The 16,930-nt window shown below is 38.7% G+C and overlaps 1 protein-coding gene across 1 annotated transcript in view; it reads right to left on the bottom strand.

The window, feature by feature from the left end:
• MSRA (methionine sulfoxide reductase A) overlaps nucleotides 1-16,930 on the bottom strand; it is a 286,968-nt gene that overhangs the window by 80,898 nt on the left and 189,140 nt on the right. The window contains exon 5 of the mRNA XM_075048928.1: nucleotides 12,916-13,022. Coding sequence (XP_074905029.1) covers nucleotides 12,916-13,022 — 107 coding nt within the window. The remainder of the gene's footprint in view (nucleotides 1-12,915; nucleotides 13,023-16,930) is intronic.

The following is a 16,930-nucleotide window of genomic DNA, read 5'->3' as shown; positions in this document are numbered from 1 at the left end:
CCACGTATATATAATGGCAAGAAGAGTTGGATGAAAAATAATCATCCAAGATATAATTAGCTGATTGAGATAAAAATAAAAAATATTACAGAAAGTAAAATGAGGGAGATGATGCTAATAAGTGCACAGTGTATATGTGGAGAAGGAGGAGGGATGCTACAATCCCTCACTGAGATTTTCTAACTCCTCTTTTGTCAGAATTTTTCTTTGGATGTTTTAAGCTCCATGAAACTTTACCTTTGGAGCTGAAAGTTGTCATCAAATTGTATTTGCTGGAGGCAATTAATTTTCCAAATTTTCTAGGGTAATTGTTCAGCCATTTCTTAGAAATATGACTGGGGAAAATATTGTGTTTTCCATACTAAAAAAAAAAATAAAATAAAATCCGGGACACTTTCTTTAAGGAATGCAAAAACTGAGCCTTGAAGTTTGCAGTTGGGAGTGCTTCACCATGAAGAACTGGCTAATAAACCCAAAGTTGTCCAATTTTTCAACTTTTTAGAAAAACACAGTTTTCACACAATCAGTGGATGGTTAGTATTGAATATTCTAAAAGAGGGAATGAGCACTGGTTTCCTGCAGCACTTCAAAAGGGACAAGTAAGACAACACACACCACACTGTGCCAATTTGTACTTGGTTAAAAACAAAAACAAACAAAAAAATAAATAACATTCAAATGGAAAGGAATATAATTAGTGCCAATCAACATGTTTTTGTAGAAAACAGGTCAAATATAAACCCAACATCTTTGATGAGATTACAAGTTTAGCTGACAAAGGAAACTTTGTCGATATAATACAGTTAACATTTCATGTTTCATTTAGTAGTATATAAAAAAAGAAGTGCTACACGGTATCAATACAGAAAATGATAACTGAATTAAGATGGACTTTCACCAGAATTTTTATGAAGTGCAGTGACCAAGCCTTAGAAATAATTACAAAATGAGTGCTGGTAAAATTGGAAGATCACATGAAGGTCAGAGGTACAGCAAATGTTAGTAATGCTGGGGCGCTCACACTGCAGAGCTGAGATCATTATAACATAGTTAAACCCCGAGTTCTACGTCTAGGGAGGTGAAATCCAAAAATTTTACATCTAGGAACAAAGAATAAAGGCACACCTACAGAAACATGTATAAACAGCGGTGTGCCCAGGGAGGTAATTTGACCTTTATTTACATCATTGATTAAGTTCATTCTGTGATACTGGATCCAGCTCTGGTATCCATTTTTTCACGGAAAAAAGAAAGCTGATTTTAAAAGACAAAAACTTGAAGAAAGTGCCAAATTAAATTTAAAAAACCTTTTTGGTGAAAGTCACTGATATGAGAACATTGATGCATAAAGCTACAATTTTGACTACACACATTTCCTGATAAAAATTAATTAGTTAATAATACTGACTATTCTCCTGAAGAGATGGTGTATCCATTGCTTTCACTGTCAGTCACTTGCTGTTACAAATATATACCTTCACCTAGTTTAAGCTTCTGGCTAGGGCTCTTCATTATGCCTTTCCCTACTAGCTTACAAATTGTCTTTATGTGTAAAAGAGTTTTTCTCCTATGAACACCTTAAATACAGCTCCTTTAAAAATTGAAAAAGATGTGGTTTAACTGAGTCACCTAAAAATAACGAAAGCAAAGGAGAAAGGAGCAGCCAGAATGGAAATATATTAACCTCAATACGCCATAGGAAGCTGGTTGCTTGGGGAAAGGTCAGGACCCAAACCTGCAGAGCAAAAAGTCCTGGGGGCTGCGAGCACTGTGTCACTGAAGAACATTTCTCAGTCTTCGAAGACACTTTCTGCAGTGGTCCAGCAGAGCACACACCTACATGGTCCTGCAGTAGGATGTATCTTAGGATGCTTCAGGCAGCAGGAAGAGGGAATATATTTTGTCCACCTTGATATAGTGGGTAGTTAGATTTACTTTCAGATCCTGTGACTAAATGGCATGTAATAAAGGTCGGCTAGAAAAAATACAAGTTTATCTTTGTCTGCAAGGATAAAGAGAAGAGACTTTTCAGAAACATAGGCCTGAGGAAGAAAGTGGAAAATCGAAGACTGGGGAAAATGTGGAACTAGGAAGTAAGGGATGTGGGGCAAGGTCAAATGTTAGAAGATCCTGGAAAGCAAAAGAGCCAGGAAACAATGTGGGGAGGAAACAAACAACAAATAAAGGTTGAAATAAACTTGGGAGGGGGAAAATGAAGAGAGAAAGGCAGAAGAACTGATTTTTCTACATCAGCTCAATGGAGAGCTGTAACGTGGGCTTGCTTCTCAGCAGTGCCTGGTGTGAATGCAGACATCCATCTAGCTGGTACTTCACCAGTTAGGCTCATAAGCCCTGCAGCACAAGATGACAAAATTACTAGCTACAGAGCCACTGAATAAAATCAGTCAAAGTCATAGAAGCAGAGATTCCTGAACTGAAATTTTTGTAAAATAGGACTTAACTCAGGCAAATCCCATCCCTCCATATCCTCAGCCATACCCAAATATTTAGGGATAGCAGCATCTGTGCAGCATGTTTCCTCCTCTGTGCTTCACAGCAGCTCTTAACTAAATATCTTTATGTATTCCTATATGCCTGTGTACAAATGATTTATGTACAGGCTTAAGCCCATTGATACACCATTGAGAAAATACGTATGTTAGTATCTGTTGTAACTCCATGCTTTCTCAGGAATGATGGGTATGCATTAACATAAAGAGAAATGCCCTGGCTTTCCCTAGCTGGTTCGGTTTTAATGTCTGCAATCCTACAAAGCTCTAGCACAAGACCGATAACAGAGTTGATGGTATTGCCCATCAACCAAAAAGCCCACTCTGATCTTTTTCTGCAATCTAGCTCTTACTGAAATCAGTAGACATCCTGGATCTAAAAGAAAAAAAGACTACAAGTGATCTGTGGAAATCAATAAAGGAGAAAGAGATCTTGATGCAAAAAGATCACAAGATCAAAACAGACATGACAATGTTGCTTGCTAAAGCGTGCTCTGATTTCTTTTTCCAGTAAGTATTTACTTGTTTTCCCAAAAGCTGAGAGCCATATTTGACTAAGTGGCATACTTCAAACAGAAAATAATACACAGAATTCTCTGACAATTCATTGGGGAACAAAAATGCTGAAATTAAAGAAACTCCTGGGCCAGATTTTTATATCAATTGCATTACTGGAAATCCAAAGTAATTCCATTGATTCCAACGGTGTTGCTCTGGATTTGCAGCTGTACGTCTGATCTGCATTGGGTCCTGCTAGAAAATCTTGAGAGTTATTTAAGCAAATATTAACATCACTTAGAAAGCAACCTCATCAGGGTACAACAATTCTCAATACAAGCTGTAGTACATCCGGTTATCAAATTGTTTGAACCCGAGTGCTTAAGCGGACACTCCTACATCCATATTTAGATATGCAGCATATTTTATAAATGTTGAGTATCTGTCATTTCCATGTCTGAGCTTTGTGGAGCTCAGAACTTTTTGAAGGGCCATTACGTTCTTACATCTGACTTGAAAAGCCCTGTTTCAGATAAATTCTTGGCTTTGTATTTTAGAGTTGGATAAACAGTGGAAAAGTGTTCCATGAGTACTTACTTGAATTCTGTCTTAGGCACACTTTTGTCACTGAGAAAACTTGAGATCTGAATAGTGTTCTTTGGATCCCACAGCTTTGTACTAAGGATAAGCAAACTGTTTGGATAGCAGAAGTAATGTTCCCAGGCTTCATATGCTCATTAAAAATGCATGTGTCATTAAAAAAAAAATAAATAAAAAGGCTTTTTGTTTCATTTTTTAATTTGTATGGAAACAATAAACCAGGACAGCCCCTCTCCCCCTCTCCAGATCAATGCAGAGAGTCCCACTACAAGCCTTATCTTTCACCTGCACATAGACGGATTCAATAGCCGTAGCAGAATTAAGACACGACATTCTCAACACATCTTGAGACTCAATACAACTTGAGATGATTTCTCAGGTTTTGTTTCCTGGAAATTTTTGCTGAAGTCAGTTTTAAGGGCTACATTTAACCCAAAGACAACAAGATCTGATGCAGAACAGCAACAGCTAATCATTATCATCTTTCTTTTGCTTTGACCTTCTAGACTATTTTATCATGTCCTCCCCATAACTAATCTCTTAGTTAAACTAAGCTCCTTGAGAGCTTCCTTAAGAGAAGGAACTATATCCTGTTCCCTGTAAATCACTGTGTACACTTAAGCCATCATTATTAATATCATTATCAAATTTATGTTCCTGACATTTAATATGCTTGTGAAACTTTTAAAGTGCTATAACAGATGCATAATCAAGATCAAGAAATTCAAAAGCCTGAACTAGAAGCCCTTCAGAATGATCCTAGATGCCACTGAACCATGTGGGAACACATTTACAGGCTAATGTAAAGGTATTTAGCTTCAGCGTGTTGGCATCACGGCAGACTCCATTATGTTGCCTTCCCGCTGGTATAACCTAGGACCCACAGGAGATCTGTGCCCACCTGGAGGGGCAGCTGGAGGCCAGGCCAGATAGGGTAGGACATCTCAAATGGCACTAGACTCCTGTAGGCAAGTCAACTTAGCCCTTTAAATCTTCATCTTCTGGATCAGCGTGGAGATGTGCCCTGAAGATTGAGAATTCATCTGCCTAGGTATATGAAAACTTAATGTCTAGACAAATTTGGGATGTTTTTACGTTACTGACAAGCTGAACAGAGCAAGCAATACAAAGCAGGAAATGTTTTATTTACAACACATTCTTGGAGTCAATTCTATCTGATATTTACATTAGTTTATTGTAGGGTAATGTCTAATATTGGTGTAAATGTCCAATATAAACGTTAGCTTGAAGCACTGGCTTCACATTCACAGTACAATAAAGCAAATGGCTTCTTTGCTGAACTCCATGACCTCCCAGATGAAAAAATGATTGTAAAATAGAAAGTATGGTTTCATAATGTTGTTCATCGTTCTAACTTCAAATGCATGATTAGCTATATTTGCAACAGTCAAAGGGCTAAGTGAAACGCCCGGCCTTTGATCAAATGAACAGCATATATGCAGAATCGAAAGCTAAAAAAAAAATCTTGCCTTCTTCAGCACTGAGAAAAGCAAGCAACATGTACTGTTGCTGCATCCAGGGGAACAGAAATAGTATGCAATTGGTAGCATGCTGCACTCAGCGTAGGATGGTGGCACTTCTCTGCCTCAGTGAATTTTGAGAGGTGTCCTTAGTCGTCCTATGCTTTCCAGGGATGCTCATTTATGTTTTCATATGGACATATACATCCTGTACATTTCATTGTTTCAAAATAAAGTCATCTTGGTGGTGATATTAAGATGCCTTTCCTCCCACAACACAAGATGAGATTCTACAGCACAGAAATGTAAGAATATTTATTAAGAAAGAAAAGCCAGATAAACAATAACTATGATATTGAGCCAATTCTGATGTTGTATGTTATGGCTGCAAAGAAAAATATAGGGTGCTGACCATGTCTATTGTAACAGAATTCCCTATCGAAAAGGTAGAAAAAAAATAGCAGAGAACCATAAAATTTTATAAATGCATCATATAGATTCATTTCAGCATAAATTCAACAAAGAAAGCACAAGTGGGTTGTTAATCAGTGTTGACAATAGGACAGGTCATCTCACAGACATGTTTATTCTAAGAAACTCACACAAGCCAACAACAGTATCCTAAGTTCATGCCATTAAAGCTTTTATCTTGTTGCCACTGTCATCAAGAAATGCAGTCAAAAGTGTGTATTAGTTTTGAGCTATCTTTCTGCTGCAAGGTGACCAAATTTTCTTGGAGTAACAAAGAAGTCAAATTTTCTGTGGTTTAAAGTAATATGAAAAGAGTTAGCAACTGTTCACACAAAACCTCCTCATCCATAGCTGAATGCAGCTTTCTCAGAGAGGGATGAACATAAAAAGGGTATCTCTGTAGCACAGATGAGTGATTACAAAATAAATAATGGCTTAGCTTATCAGATCAGGTTTGCTTATTTTCATAAGAACTACCACCATCAATCAGGAATCAAGTAGCTACTATTCACATCAGAGTGAAGCAAAGATAATTTGATACGTAAAGCTCTGAAATAGACATAATTTGAAGAGGAGTAAGCAGGTGTTATTTTTTTATTGACTCTATTGTATTGCTTTAATAACAACAACCTACTTTTAAAAAGAGCTATTTAACTTTTCCCAGCCAAAAAACATGTGAAAAACTGACTCGCAGCCAAAGCATGTTCTAACCTCACACAGCACATTACATAAAACCACAGCTGAATGTTGTAAATTCACTCCACAAGGCATTCCTTTATGCAATTAAAAACTCAGAACTGTCGACCCTGTAGGTCTGTAAATAGCCGTTCCGCCAGCCTCGACAAATAACAATCCTGACCATTTCTTTGTAGATTGCTGCTCCAAGGCTCATTGCACTGGCCCTGAAACTCCAGCTTTTGAAAGGCGTTTCTATGATACCAAATCTAAAGCTCTTGTTTTTGCAGCTGAGGGTTTTGCTGGTTTGTTCCCACATCATCCCACAGCAAGCTTATGAAAGTTTCACGGTATCTGTTAGGCTCCTGAGCTGCAGACACTGTTGCATCTTCTGCTGGCCCATACTAATTCACTGTTTGCCTTATCCTGCAGAACACATCCATCCATCACAACCTGGTTTATATCTGGTGAGCTACACGTGTGAATTAGGTAACTGAACTTCCATTACAGTCATGAGAGACACCCGTCAAGGGTGTGCCTAAAATCAGCTACCTAAATATAGGCATTGAGCACTATTTGAGGTGCCCAGGGTATTTCAGATGTCTTCACAGGACTGGCAGGTACGATAGAGCCCCTAAGGGATATTTGTGGGTTGTGAAGCGGCAGGAGGAGGTCGGCTGAGGTATGCTAGAGCTTCCCCAACAGCACTAGGTGTGAGCAGCTGAACCAGGCACTGGGAATGTGTCCCGTGGCTGAGCACTCACTCCATTTTGGGTAAATGTGAACTTCCAGGTTAGCGGTTAGTTGAGTCCTTCCAGCGGAGCGTAGCACTGCACGTGCAAGCACTTCTGCTTCACAAGGAGATAAGGGAGCTTCAACCACGGGCCAGCAGCTGGTTTTCAGCTCTGGGCTAAGACACAGTATCTGACTACCCCACCACAGAGGAGCTTCTTGAAAACTACCAAAGCCAACCTCAGTGTTAATTCAATGGGTTCCCGGACCTCCTGTGAGCAAGCTCAGGACCACGAGTGCTATCATGTAACTGTAGCCACACTGAAATTTGGCCATTGCAAATGAACGATAGCACTGTAAATCCACAACTGTGTAAAATAATATTCATCCCCATTCTTCCCATGGTCATCCATGATTTATCACGTAACTGTTCAGGGCTTTAAAATTTAAAAAAATAACAAAACAAAACAAAACACCACCCACCCCACTCCCTCAAAACCCCTCCCCATCACTATAAAATTTGTGCAGAACAACAAAACAGAAGCACAAACAGAGAAAACCCAATGGTGCTTCAAGTTCAGATGCTCCAAGACCTATATTTGTGAAACCAAACAGTACATTTGAAGTTATCGGTTGAAAGATTCACTTCTCAGCTGCATGTGAGTAAATATGCAATAAAGCATATGGGTAGAACTAACCCGTTGTGCAAATATATCAGCTCTTGTGGAGTTACACCAAGAGGGAATTTAGTGCAGCATAGTAATCCTTTGCTTGCCTGATTCAAAAAGAAATTTTAGATCTTTGGTCAAATTCATGTTCTTCAAGCCAAGCCTTCTGTTAAATAAACAGAAAATGCTGTTTGACAAAATGCAAAGAAAAATGATCATTTGACCAAGTCAAAGATAGTTGCAGTCATTTAACTGAGCATCTTCATACCTTCACAGAAACGTATTTGCTATGACTGCAGTGGGACCCAGTCTCTCTCCTCTGAGCATCATATACTGTTCGCTTCAAGATCTCCAGAAAGTCTACCCACCTATGGTTTTATAGTTCCTGACATTTCCACAAAGAGACTGTTCTCCAGACTAATAGATTGGGCAATGGGTTAGTTTCAATGGCCTGTATTTTTTATATTTATACTAAATTTTAATTTTTAAATTTAATCTCTTCGTCTCTACTTAAATTACTTTTTGAACTTCTTAAACATATTTGCAGGCCCCAAAGCAAACAATTAGCATTGCTTCTTTCTTTTTTTTTTTCTTTGTAATTCTGGCTTTGGTGCAGTTATTGTTTTATTTGATTTGTTTTCTCAATCTGTTGACCAGCTGGTTTAGATTTCAGAGAGGATTTCTATCAGCATCACAATCTACTCCTGCAGAGAAACTTTCCAAGATTATAGCCTTACAGTCCAAATCATAAAAAAAAAAAAAGTATTATGTTGCTTCTAGCAAAGCTCCATCCATTTCTAAGCAGAAAAAAAAGTTACTTCTGTGCTTCATCTACATTTCCTATATGTTCAGTAAAACCCCACTCCATTCCAGTTCTCTGGACTTTAGTAAAGGCCACATTTTTAATGTCTTCATAAAATCTCAACATTTCTATACTCCTGTCTCTTTAAGCCCTTATTACTCTCTCCACTTTACAACTGTAAGAACAAATGACAGCAACTCTCCCCACCAACTTCTCTTGGCTATAACAAATCAGGAGCTTATTACCTGCTCACATCATCCAATACCTCCGTCAAGAGCTCAAGACTCAATTCATTCATAATTATTCATGGAGAGGCCCTTTAGTTGCTTTGTGGAAGGATCTGCTCCTGCCAAATACTCGCTTTTCTAACAAAGTAATAGATCTGTGTTTTGCTCTCTGTGCATCATGTTCATTGTCAGTGCTGTCCCACGTGAGGATGCAGAGATGTTGGCACTTTGGGGATGCTACTTTAATATAAGCCAAACATGGTGGGGAGGGACTCAGTATATTCTTGGAGCCTGAAAACCTAGTGTTAGTGCTCGACAAAACAAATGCAGGCCTCTGATTCAGAAAACATAAATACAAACTTCTTCCCACTCAGATTTCAATATTTGGATTATTGCCTAGATAATTCATTTGAAAACCAAATCCAGCCTAGCAACTGTCTTGAAAATTGAGTAACCTCAGGTTCAACTGTATTAAAAAACTTCAGCTTCAGGCAAAACTGATGGAACAGCTCATTCACAGTACTTTCACCAAGCCCTGGCCCTCATTTTTTTGTTTTTCTGATTACACTTACATTGTGTTACAATTTACCAGCAGCACTATTGTATTATAATATATATTACCACTAGCCGACTCTGACTGTATGCATTCAGCTTCATCAACAGCTAAAGATGCATGGCTCGATGCATATTCATTGCTGTATTGCCATTTCTCAGCTGTTAAAACAGCTGCATGAATCAGCAACAAGTTTCACAACTTAAAATAGATGTAACCCTGCAGGATACTTGGGCTCAATGAGCATTATGATTCTCACTCGTAGGCTGATAGGAGCTAGGGACGTGGTGCACTTAACCACAGTATTTCTCCACTCAAGCACAGCACTACCCTAAAGGTGTAAGCTATATTAGTGTTTCAGTTTGGAGCAGAAGTGTGCTTTTGTAATAAATCTCCTGATCGTCGCCACTTATCATGCTTTGGTTCACACCACAGAGTGGTCTTGGGATGGATGAACCCAATTCCTTTTGATGGAGCTAAACCAGAAGTGCGCCACTGACTTCCACCTGCTAGCATGCCACGTGGTTCGGAGCACCAAACCACAGCTACTGAAGAGCAAACCCTCTTGAAATGCACATAGTGTGTTCGGGCTCCTCAGTACAAACGGTTTTGTTCTGCAGATCCACTCCTCTTAGCCCATACTGCTTGCTAAATGTAGCCAGAGATGAACACGGCTATCTGACTTCTAGAGAGGAGCTAGCGCTTCAGGCTCGCCTGTCTTGGAGGCAGGAATTTAAGATATAAACCTTGGGGTTGGATGGTTTCTATCCTCAGCGAACAAAAATGTTTCCTTTAACTTAACAACCCTACCTGTCCTTAAGAAAAAAACTTACCTAGCAAGAACATAATTTTCTGTTTGGAGGCCATTCTTAGCTCTCTTCCAGGTCCTCAGCTCAAAAAGACATCTAACAGCATATGCACAATTATTCGGTGAACAAACAAACTACATTTTGTTTTTATTAACCTGCAGCGCCAAAAAACGCTAATTTTACTTCTAGTATATGTTAGGCCTTCCTCCATTTGGTGTATGCACAACTGCTTATCATGGAAAAATCAAGTGTTATGCCATCCCCACATGTTTTTATCTGTCATTATCAGGTGCACAGATATGCATGTGTCACTGCCAGAAGAGCCTGGTATTTATTTTAAATTACTGCAATAATAAGGAAAGTGGCTGTATTATATTTACATTAAAATAATGTAATGCAAAACATTTAATATGGAAAGGGATTCCTGGACATATTGTTTGCTCAGTATGTTTCCCATACAACCATTCTACTGCTACTGCAATACCACAGAAGATAATATTGTAGATATTGTTGTTAATAATACAAAGAAACCACATATCCTCTAGGAATTTCAGTACATATTTGCTGTGCTTCCTTAGTTGGCAACCACAGTGCCTTCCTTCCCCCTAATTCAGTGCAAAACCAAACTCTACATGTGATCACTTACAGAGTTCTGCCTAATTATATAAATGTACTAATTATACACACTTTTCAAATGGTGACAGACTTCAAAGTAGGTAAATTTTAAATCGTGCCATTAAGAAAATCTATTTTGTCCTGGTTTTGGCTGGGATAGAGCTAGTTTTCTTCCTAGTAGCTGGTATAGTACTGTGGTTTGCATTTAGGATGAGAAGAATGTTGATAACACACTGATGGTTTTAGTTGTTGCTCAGCAGCGCTTACACTAAGTCAAGGACTTTTTAGCTTCTCATGCTGCCCTGCCAGCGAGCAGGCTGGGGGGGCACAAGGAGTTGGGAGGGGACACGGCTGGGACAGCTGACCCCGACTGACCCAAGGGATATTCCAGACCACAGGATGTCATGCTCAGTATACAAACTGAGGGGAAAGCTGGCTGGGGGGACGCTGCTTGGGAACAGGCTGGGCATTGGTCGGTTCGTGGTGAGCAATTGTTTTTCATTCGCATCACTTGTTTTTCTTGGGCTTTATTTCTCTCTCTTTTTGTTATTTTCATTATTGTTATTATTATTATTTTATTCTATTTCAATTAATAAACCGTTCTTATCTCAACCCATGAGTTTTCTTGCTTTTACCCTTCTGATTCTCTCCCCCATCCCACTGGGGGGGGAGTGAGCAAGCAGCTATGTAGTGCTTAGTTGCTGGCTGGGGTTAAACCATGACATATTTGATGATGGAAATCTCTGTAATATCATATTGCAATCTCCTACATCGTAATTTTGCTTTCAAGTCAGTATTAATTTAATGACAAATAACAGCAGAGAATAATAGAGTTGGGAAAGCAAACTGAAAGCTGTAAGATTTACAGTGTGATATTGGTCAGCAGATGCTAACAAAAAGGATCAAAACCAATTTGGAAAAGCAATGGATCTAAGGTAAACAATGAGTAGAAAGAAGTTCTGCATGATAAATATGAATACCGAACCTTCAGAAACTACTCTGTTAACAAAGATAAACACCTGCAAGACTGACTTATCCCCATGTGTTCAGCTACTCATGAGAAAATATATGTCATTGAACACTTAATTTACATGCACAGTTATCACACTGCTAGGAACGACTTGCAAATTAGTTACTTGCAGTTCAGAGCATCTCTTTGCATGCAAAATAATGCCAACTGCATGTACAAACCAGCCCTACAAGTGCACACATAGCTCAGACCACCAATGCCACACACACATTTATGGAAACCAAACTGCCACACAAGACTTCAGCACATGCATCTCCTTTTTGGACCTTGGTACATGCCTCTGACTGATGTACCCTCACTTTTCAAAATGCAGTTCTTTACCTTTAACATTAGATATTGACCAAAAGCCCTGATTCTTCAACATAACACTTTAGTGAAGCCATAGTATATAAGTGAATGCATGAAAGCTGGTATTCTTTTAGCACTACTTGATAGTTACTCTGTCTATTGCCCTGATGTCCTAGGTGAGTAGTTTATTTTGTGTAAGTCATAAAAATTTATATATATCTCTGCTATAGAATCCGGAGCTTGCATTGACAAGACCACTAGGCAGATCAGACAGCAATTACAATGCAGCAACACTATAGGACAGCAATCCCTCTTCCTTTAGTTAAATAATAGCTTATATAGCAGGCAAGAGACAGAATCCATCTTCACTGAAAAACAGGACTGGGTATAGAAAGGGAAATGGTCGATCTTCTCTCACACAAACCCTAGTGTCAAAACAAATAGTCTTACTAAGTCACAGGCTGTCACATTTAATCAAAGACACTTATGGAATGGCTTGATTAGAAGCATCTTATAAGCAGCAGGTGGGTGATCCTGAGTTACCAAGCTCAAATATTGATCAGGACTTTCCCCCAGTGTTCAAGAACGCCTAGGTCTGAGATTTTGGCTACACCCTTCAAAGTATGGGGTCCAGATACGTCTGAATACCTTTAAGACCACAGACTTTCACTCTGGTGCACACACACACACAAATCTCTAGAAGAGATTAAAACTATCTCTGCACAAGTAACTATTTTTCTTTCTCCATAGTTATAAAGTGACTCACATACAAAAAAAACCCCACTTCACAAAAGTTGGAATTTAAAGCAAATATGATGCAAGTTCAGTACTGAAATGAGGAGCTCCAATAGCAACACAGAGACAATGTACAACACGAGAAGTGATTTTGTGCTAACTGGTGATGTCTTTGACCTCCACTCGTATGTGAAGCAATTCCACGCCCTGCCCAATGTTACCTTTTGATATTCTTCCTTAGATCTCAAGGCAGCTTCCATCTGTTCCTGAGAAAACGTGTAGATGGCCGAGCGATACTGTGTGCCAAAGTCATTACCTTGTCGCATTCCTGGGGAGAGAGAAAACACAGCAGCACACCATGAGGATCATCCTCCCTACTTGACGGGGCTGCAGGCACAAGTTCAACAGACCTAAATTTAGGACGTTCCATACACCTGGATTAGCCTGGTCTCTTGTGTGCATACTCAGTAGGTATTTTTAGGAAGTCCAAATCTTTCTTTGGTTAAACAGTCCTGAAAAGTTTCAGCTCTGACATCTACTTTTAAATGACATGCAAATGAAATGTGAGCATTTTACATTTTGGTAAATCACACAGTAGTCAAATACAGATGTAAAACCTTAAATAATCAAGCTGTAGTTACTGTAATCAAGGTACTCTTAAAATATTTATTTTGAACCATGCAAATAGTTACAAAAAAACCCCTTGATTTTACCAAGTGCTTAAAAATTTTCTTGTGCTGGAGGAGTACATCTTAGTGGGAGAAAGGTTCAAAATACCCTTGGAGATAACTAGCTATTCTCTTCTATTCTAAAGCAATGATCTTGCTAAAAGACTTGTATGCATGTATTGCTGAATTAACTCTGAAGTTATCAGTTCCTACCATCATCACCACTAGTTACAGAGAGAAGGAATGACTCTTATGAAACTCTCACATCTGAGCTCCAAAGAGGACTCTGATAGAGAAGTATGCTAAGGGGAAGGTTTGGAGAAAGTCTGGCTGCATTAGTACTGTTGTAGAGTGAGTAATGTGTAGGAACAGCAACACTTTCACAATTTTTTTTGAGTTTGAGAGAAGTAGAAAACAACGGTATATATCTAATATCTGCTAAATTCTATTTGCAACCTACATGTGGGTAATACGGATGGCGAAAGTATATAATACTGTTTATATGTAACATTGTGAAAACAAAACCCTGCTTATACATACTTAGTAACTCCTTGAAATTATACCATAAATGAGTAATTTTGGTACAAGGATTAGCCCCTTTAATGCTGATCTATGTAATGCCTTCAAAAGACTGGTTGTATGAAGTTGCTCCTGTACAAATTTCCAAAATATGAGATGGATTCTGCCTACGAAACTATAAAATAATGGGCCAAAGCAGAGAGAAGGTTACTATCCCCTTAGGTGATTCACCCAGATATGGTTTGGCATTATGCAGCGCTAGTCAGCCACGCTGGCCAGAGGCACTGCTGCTTCTCATCGCTACCCGTTCCCATTCCCTCAGGCAGCAATACTGCAAGCCAGCTTTGCTGTGGATCATTCCATAAAGTCAAACAACAGCCTTAGAGAGGAGCTTTAGCATTAAGAGTGATCTGGAGGTGCAGTTTTGCAACTGCAATTGCAGTTTTGCGGTTTCTGTCTTTTATACCTTGTTCCCAATGTTGTATTCAAGGACACAACTTTTTGCTTTGCTGTAATAAAATGTATAAATTTTGAGTTTGTCTGGTGGTGTATATGAGCTTGGGTGAGTGAAAGAGCTGGAATTTCTAAAGCAGACTCAAAGAAGCAGACCCCTCCCAAATGCCTGCAACCCAAGAAAAACTGGAAATCATCAGGATTTGTCTTTTGACTGCCACCAGACTACAGAAGCCCCTTTGAAGATTACCATCAACTCTCACAACTATGGGGATGAACTGGAAAAAACCCCTGTACGTCCTGATACCCCCCTAGCAAAGGGCAGAGGGTAGAGAAAGAGCCTGTGATACTGGTAGGGGGGAAGATGCTATCAACATAATACTACTCATTAAAACATGGTAACTTTTATCCCTCTGGTACTTTCCAAGGAAACAGAAAAATGGTTTAAAGGATAGTACAATAAACAAATGAAATATGGCTGAAATATTTATGAACTAAAAGATGCAGAAATATTTTAAAAGATGCATTTGGACAAAAATTCCATTCAGTGACCAACAGTATACATGACAGAATGTGATTCTGAAAAATGTTATGGAGTTTTCTGATGCTTTGGGTTACTTTTTAATTGATAAAATGTTACATTATTATACATAAGAACAACAACTACGTTCTTCATCAATACTTAATACTGTGGTCTGCAAGGCAGAGAATATTTTGCTCATTTCTTTGCAAGTTATTTTAGGGTGGTAGGGAGCTCTTGTAAAGCCAGTGCTACTGAATAGTTAGGCATAAAATGAATACAGCCCAGTAAAGCATTAGTTTTGCCAGGATATGTTAATGCTGATTGATGTTTGAGCTCAAGCATTAGCATTCTACAAATCTTTTTATTGCTTAACAAATTACTTAACAACTGACCAGGGAGTAGATTACAAAAATCTCTATAAATGGAGGATCACTATATAGTATGCTAGTTTCTAGCATGCATTTCAAGTGTACGAGTTTAGCATGAGCTCACGTGCACAGTACTCTGAGTAAGAAGATAAACAAGATTATTTAATACATGCACGTGCCACCACTGTTCCATAGTAATAGGGAAGCGGTCAGCTTAATTAATTTATTGAAGAGAAGGTTAAGAGGAAAACTGACTCTGATTTAAAAAAACGTATAGAGAGAAATAACCTGAGCAATAAGGCTCTTTAATCTTGCCAAAGTCGCTTAACTAGGTAGAGCAATTGAAAGCCAAAGTATACAAAATCCAGATTGGAAATAAGGCAACGTTTAAATAGCGAAGAGCATTTCTCACTGGAACAATGCACTTAAAGCCACATCCCTTTCCTGAGGGCTTCACATCAAGGATATCCATTTTCCCCAAAGATATACCAAAGCCCAAAGAGCTGTATAAAGTCAGTGATGAAATGATTAAGTTAAGGAGGAGGTCACACTGTGTGATAATAACAGCCCCTCCTAGAACTCAAGCGTTGGCTTGCAGTGTTAAACCATCTACTAGCTATGAAGAAGACTGAACAGGTATTGTAAGTTTTACTCCAAAGTGTAGCTTTAATGTGATCAATCATCTAAGCTAAAATGTCATTTATTTTTACTTGTTACTTAAATTAATTTGTACCTAAATATCCCATAATAAGTAGCTATTATCTAAGCCACAAAGACTACGCGATAATAAAACAAAATAAATTCCATGTGTACAGACATAATCAATTGCCACTGTTGCTGTTATTATTTGTAATGTACCTCACATGTACAAACTTATTTCTCAAGGGTCCATCACTGATTTTTTAAAACCCTCTGGCAAATCTTACTTGTTGAGATTCACTAACTCAATGAGTAGCAAACAAGGCAAGAAATTCAATTTACTAAACAACTGTGGTAGGATGATTGAGCTTAACAATCTTGTCTTTGTCTGAAAGAAAGTCTACTAAACCAAAAATGATCTCTGCTTGGCTATCCAAAAATTCCACAATATCATCTGTAGTTAACTTTCCTTCCATTTCTGAAATGTCTTTCTTGTCTATCATGACATTCTGTCTCTCTCTGTTAACATAACACCACAGTTGTACACATTGGGTTTCAGATAAGAATGTGAAAATTATTTATTAAATAATTAAGTGATACATGTGATTTTGCTTTAATTCCAGATCAAACCAGTGAATCAGGTTTGTCTAAATCTTCTCTACTGGAAGAAGGAATAATTCCTACAGAACATCAGCTGCACATCTTCAGAGCGGCTGGATCTTCCTGGCAGGGAAATGCTGATTGCCTACAACTGTTCTTCTGCAAGACATCTTAAAGTCTGAAAACAGAACATCATCTTACATGCAGCATCGGACCTGGTCCACTTTGTCACAAAGCACACCCAGAGGACTTGTTCCCAGTGTTGATCAGAATCTCTATAACTAGAGACAACCAGACAGAGTTTCAAGGGCTACCCAATGTCCCTGCCGTGATACAGAGGAAGCCAAAGCCTCGGTGTTTTACCTGATTTATACCTGGTATAAGAAGGTTCAGAGCAGAGAGAAGTCCTTGAGCTTCACATCAGGTCCTCCAGGACTCTGACACTAGAACCCCCTTGGCCAGCCCA

The sequence above is a fragment of the Buteo buteo genome, chromosome 17 (genome assembly GCF_964188355.1).
Source record: "Buteo buteo chromosome 17, bButBut1.hap1.1, whole genome shotgun sequence".
NCBI lineage: Eukaryota > Metazoa > Chordata > Aves > Accipitriformes > Accipitridae > Buteo > Buteo buteo.
Note: the sequence above shows the minus strand (reverse complement) of the source record. Positions and strands in the feature narration are given on the sequence as shown.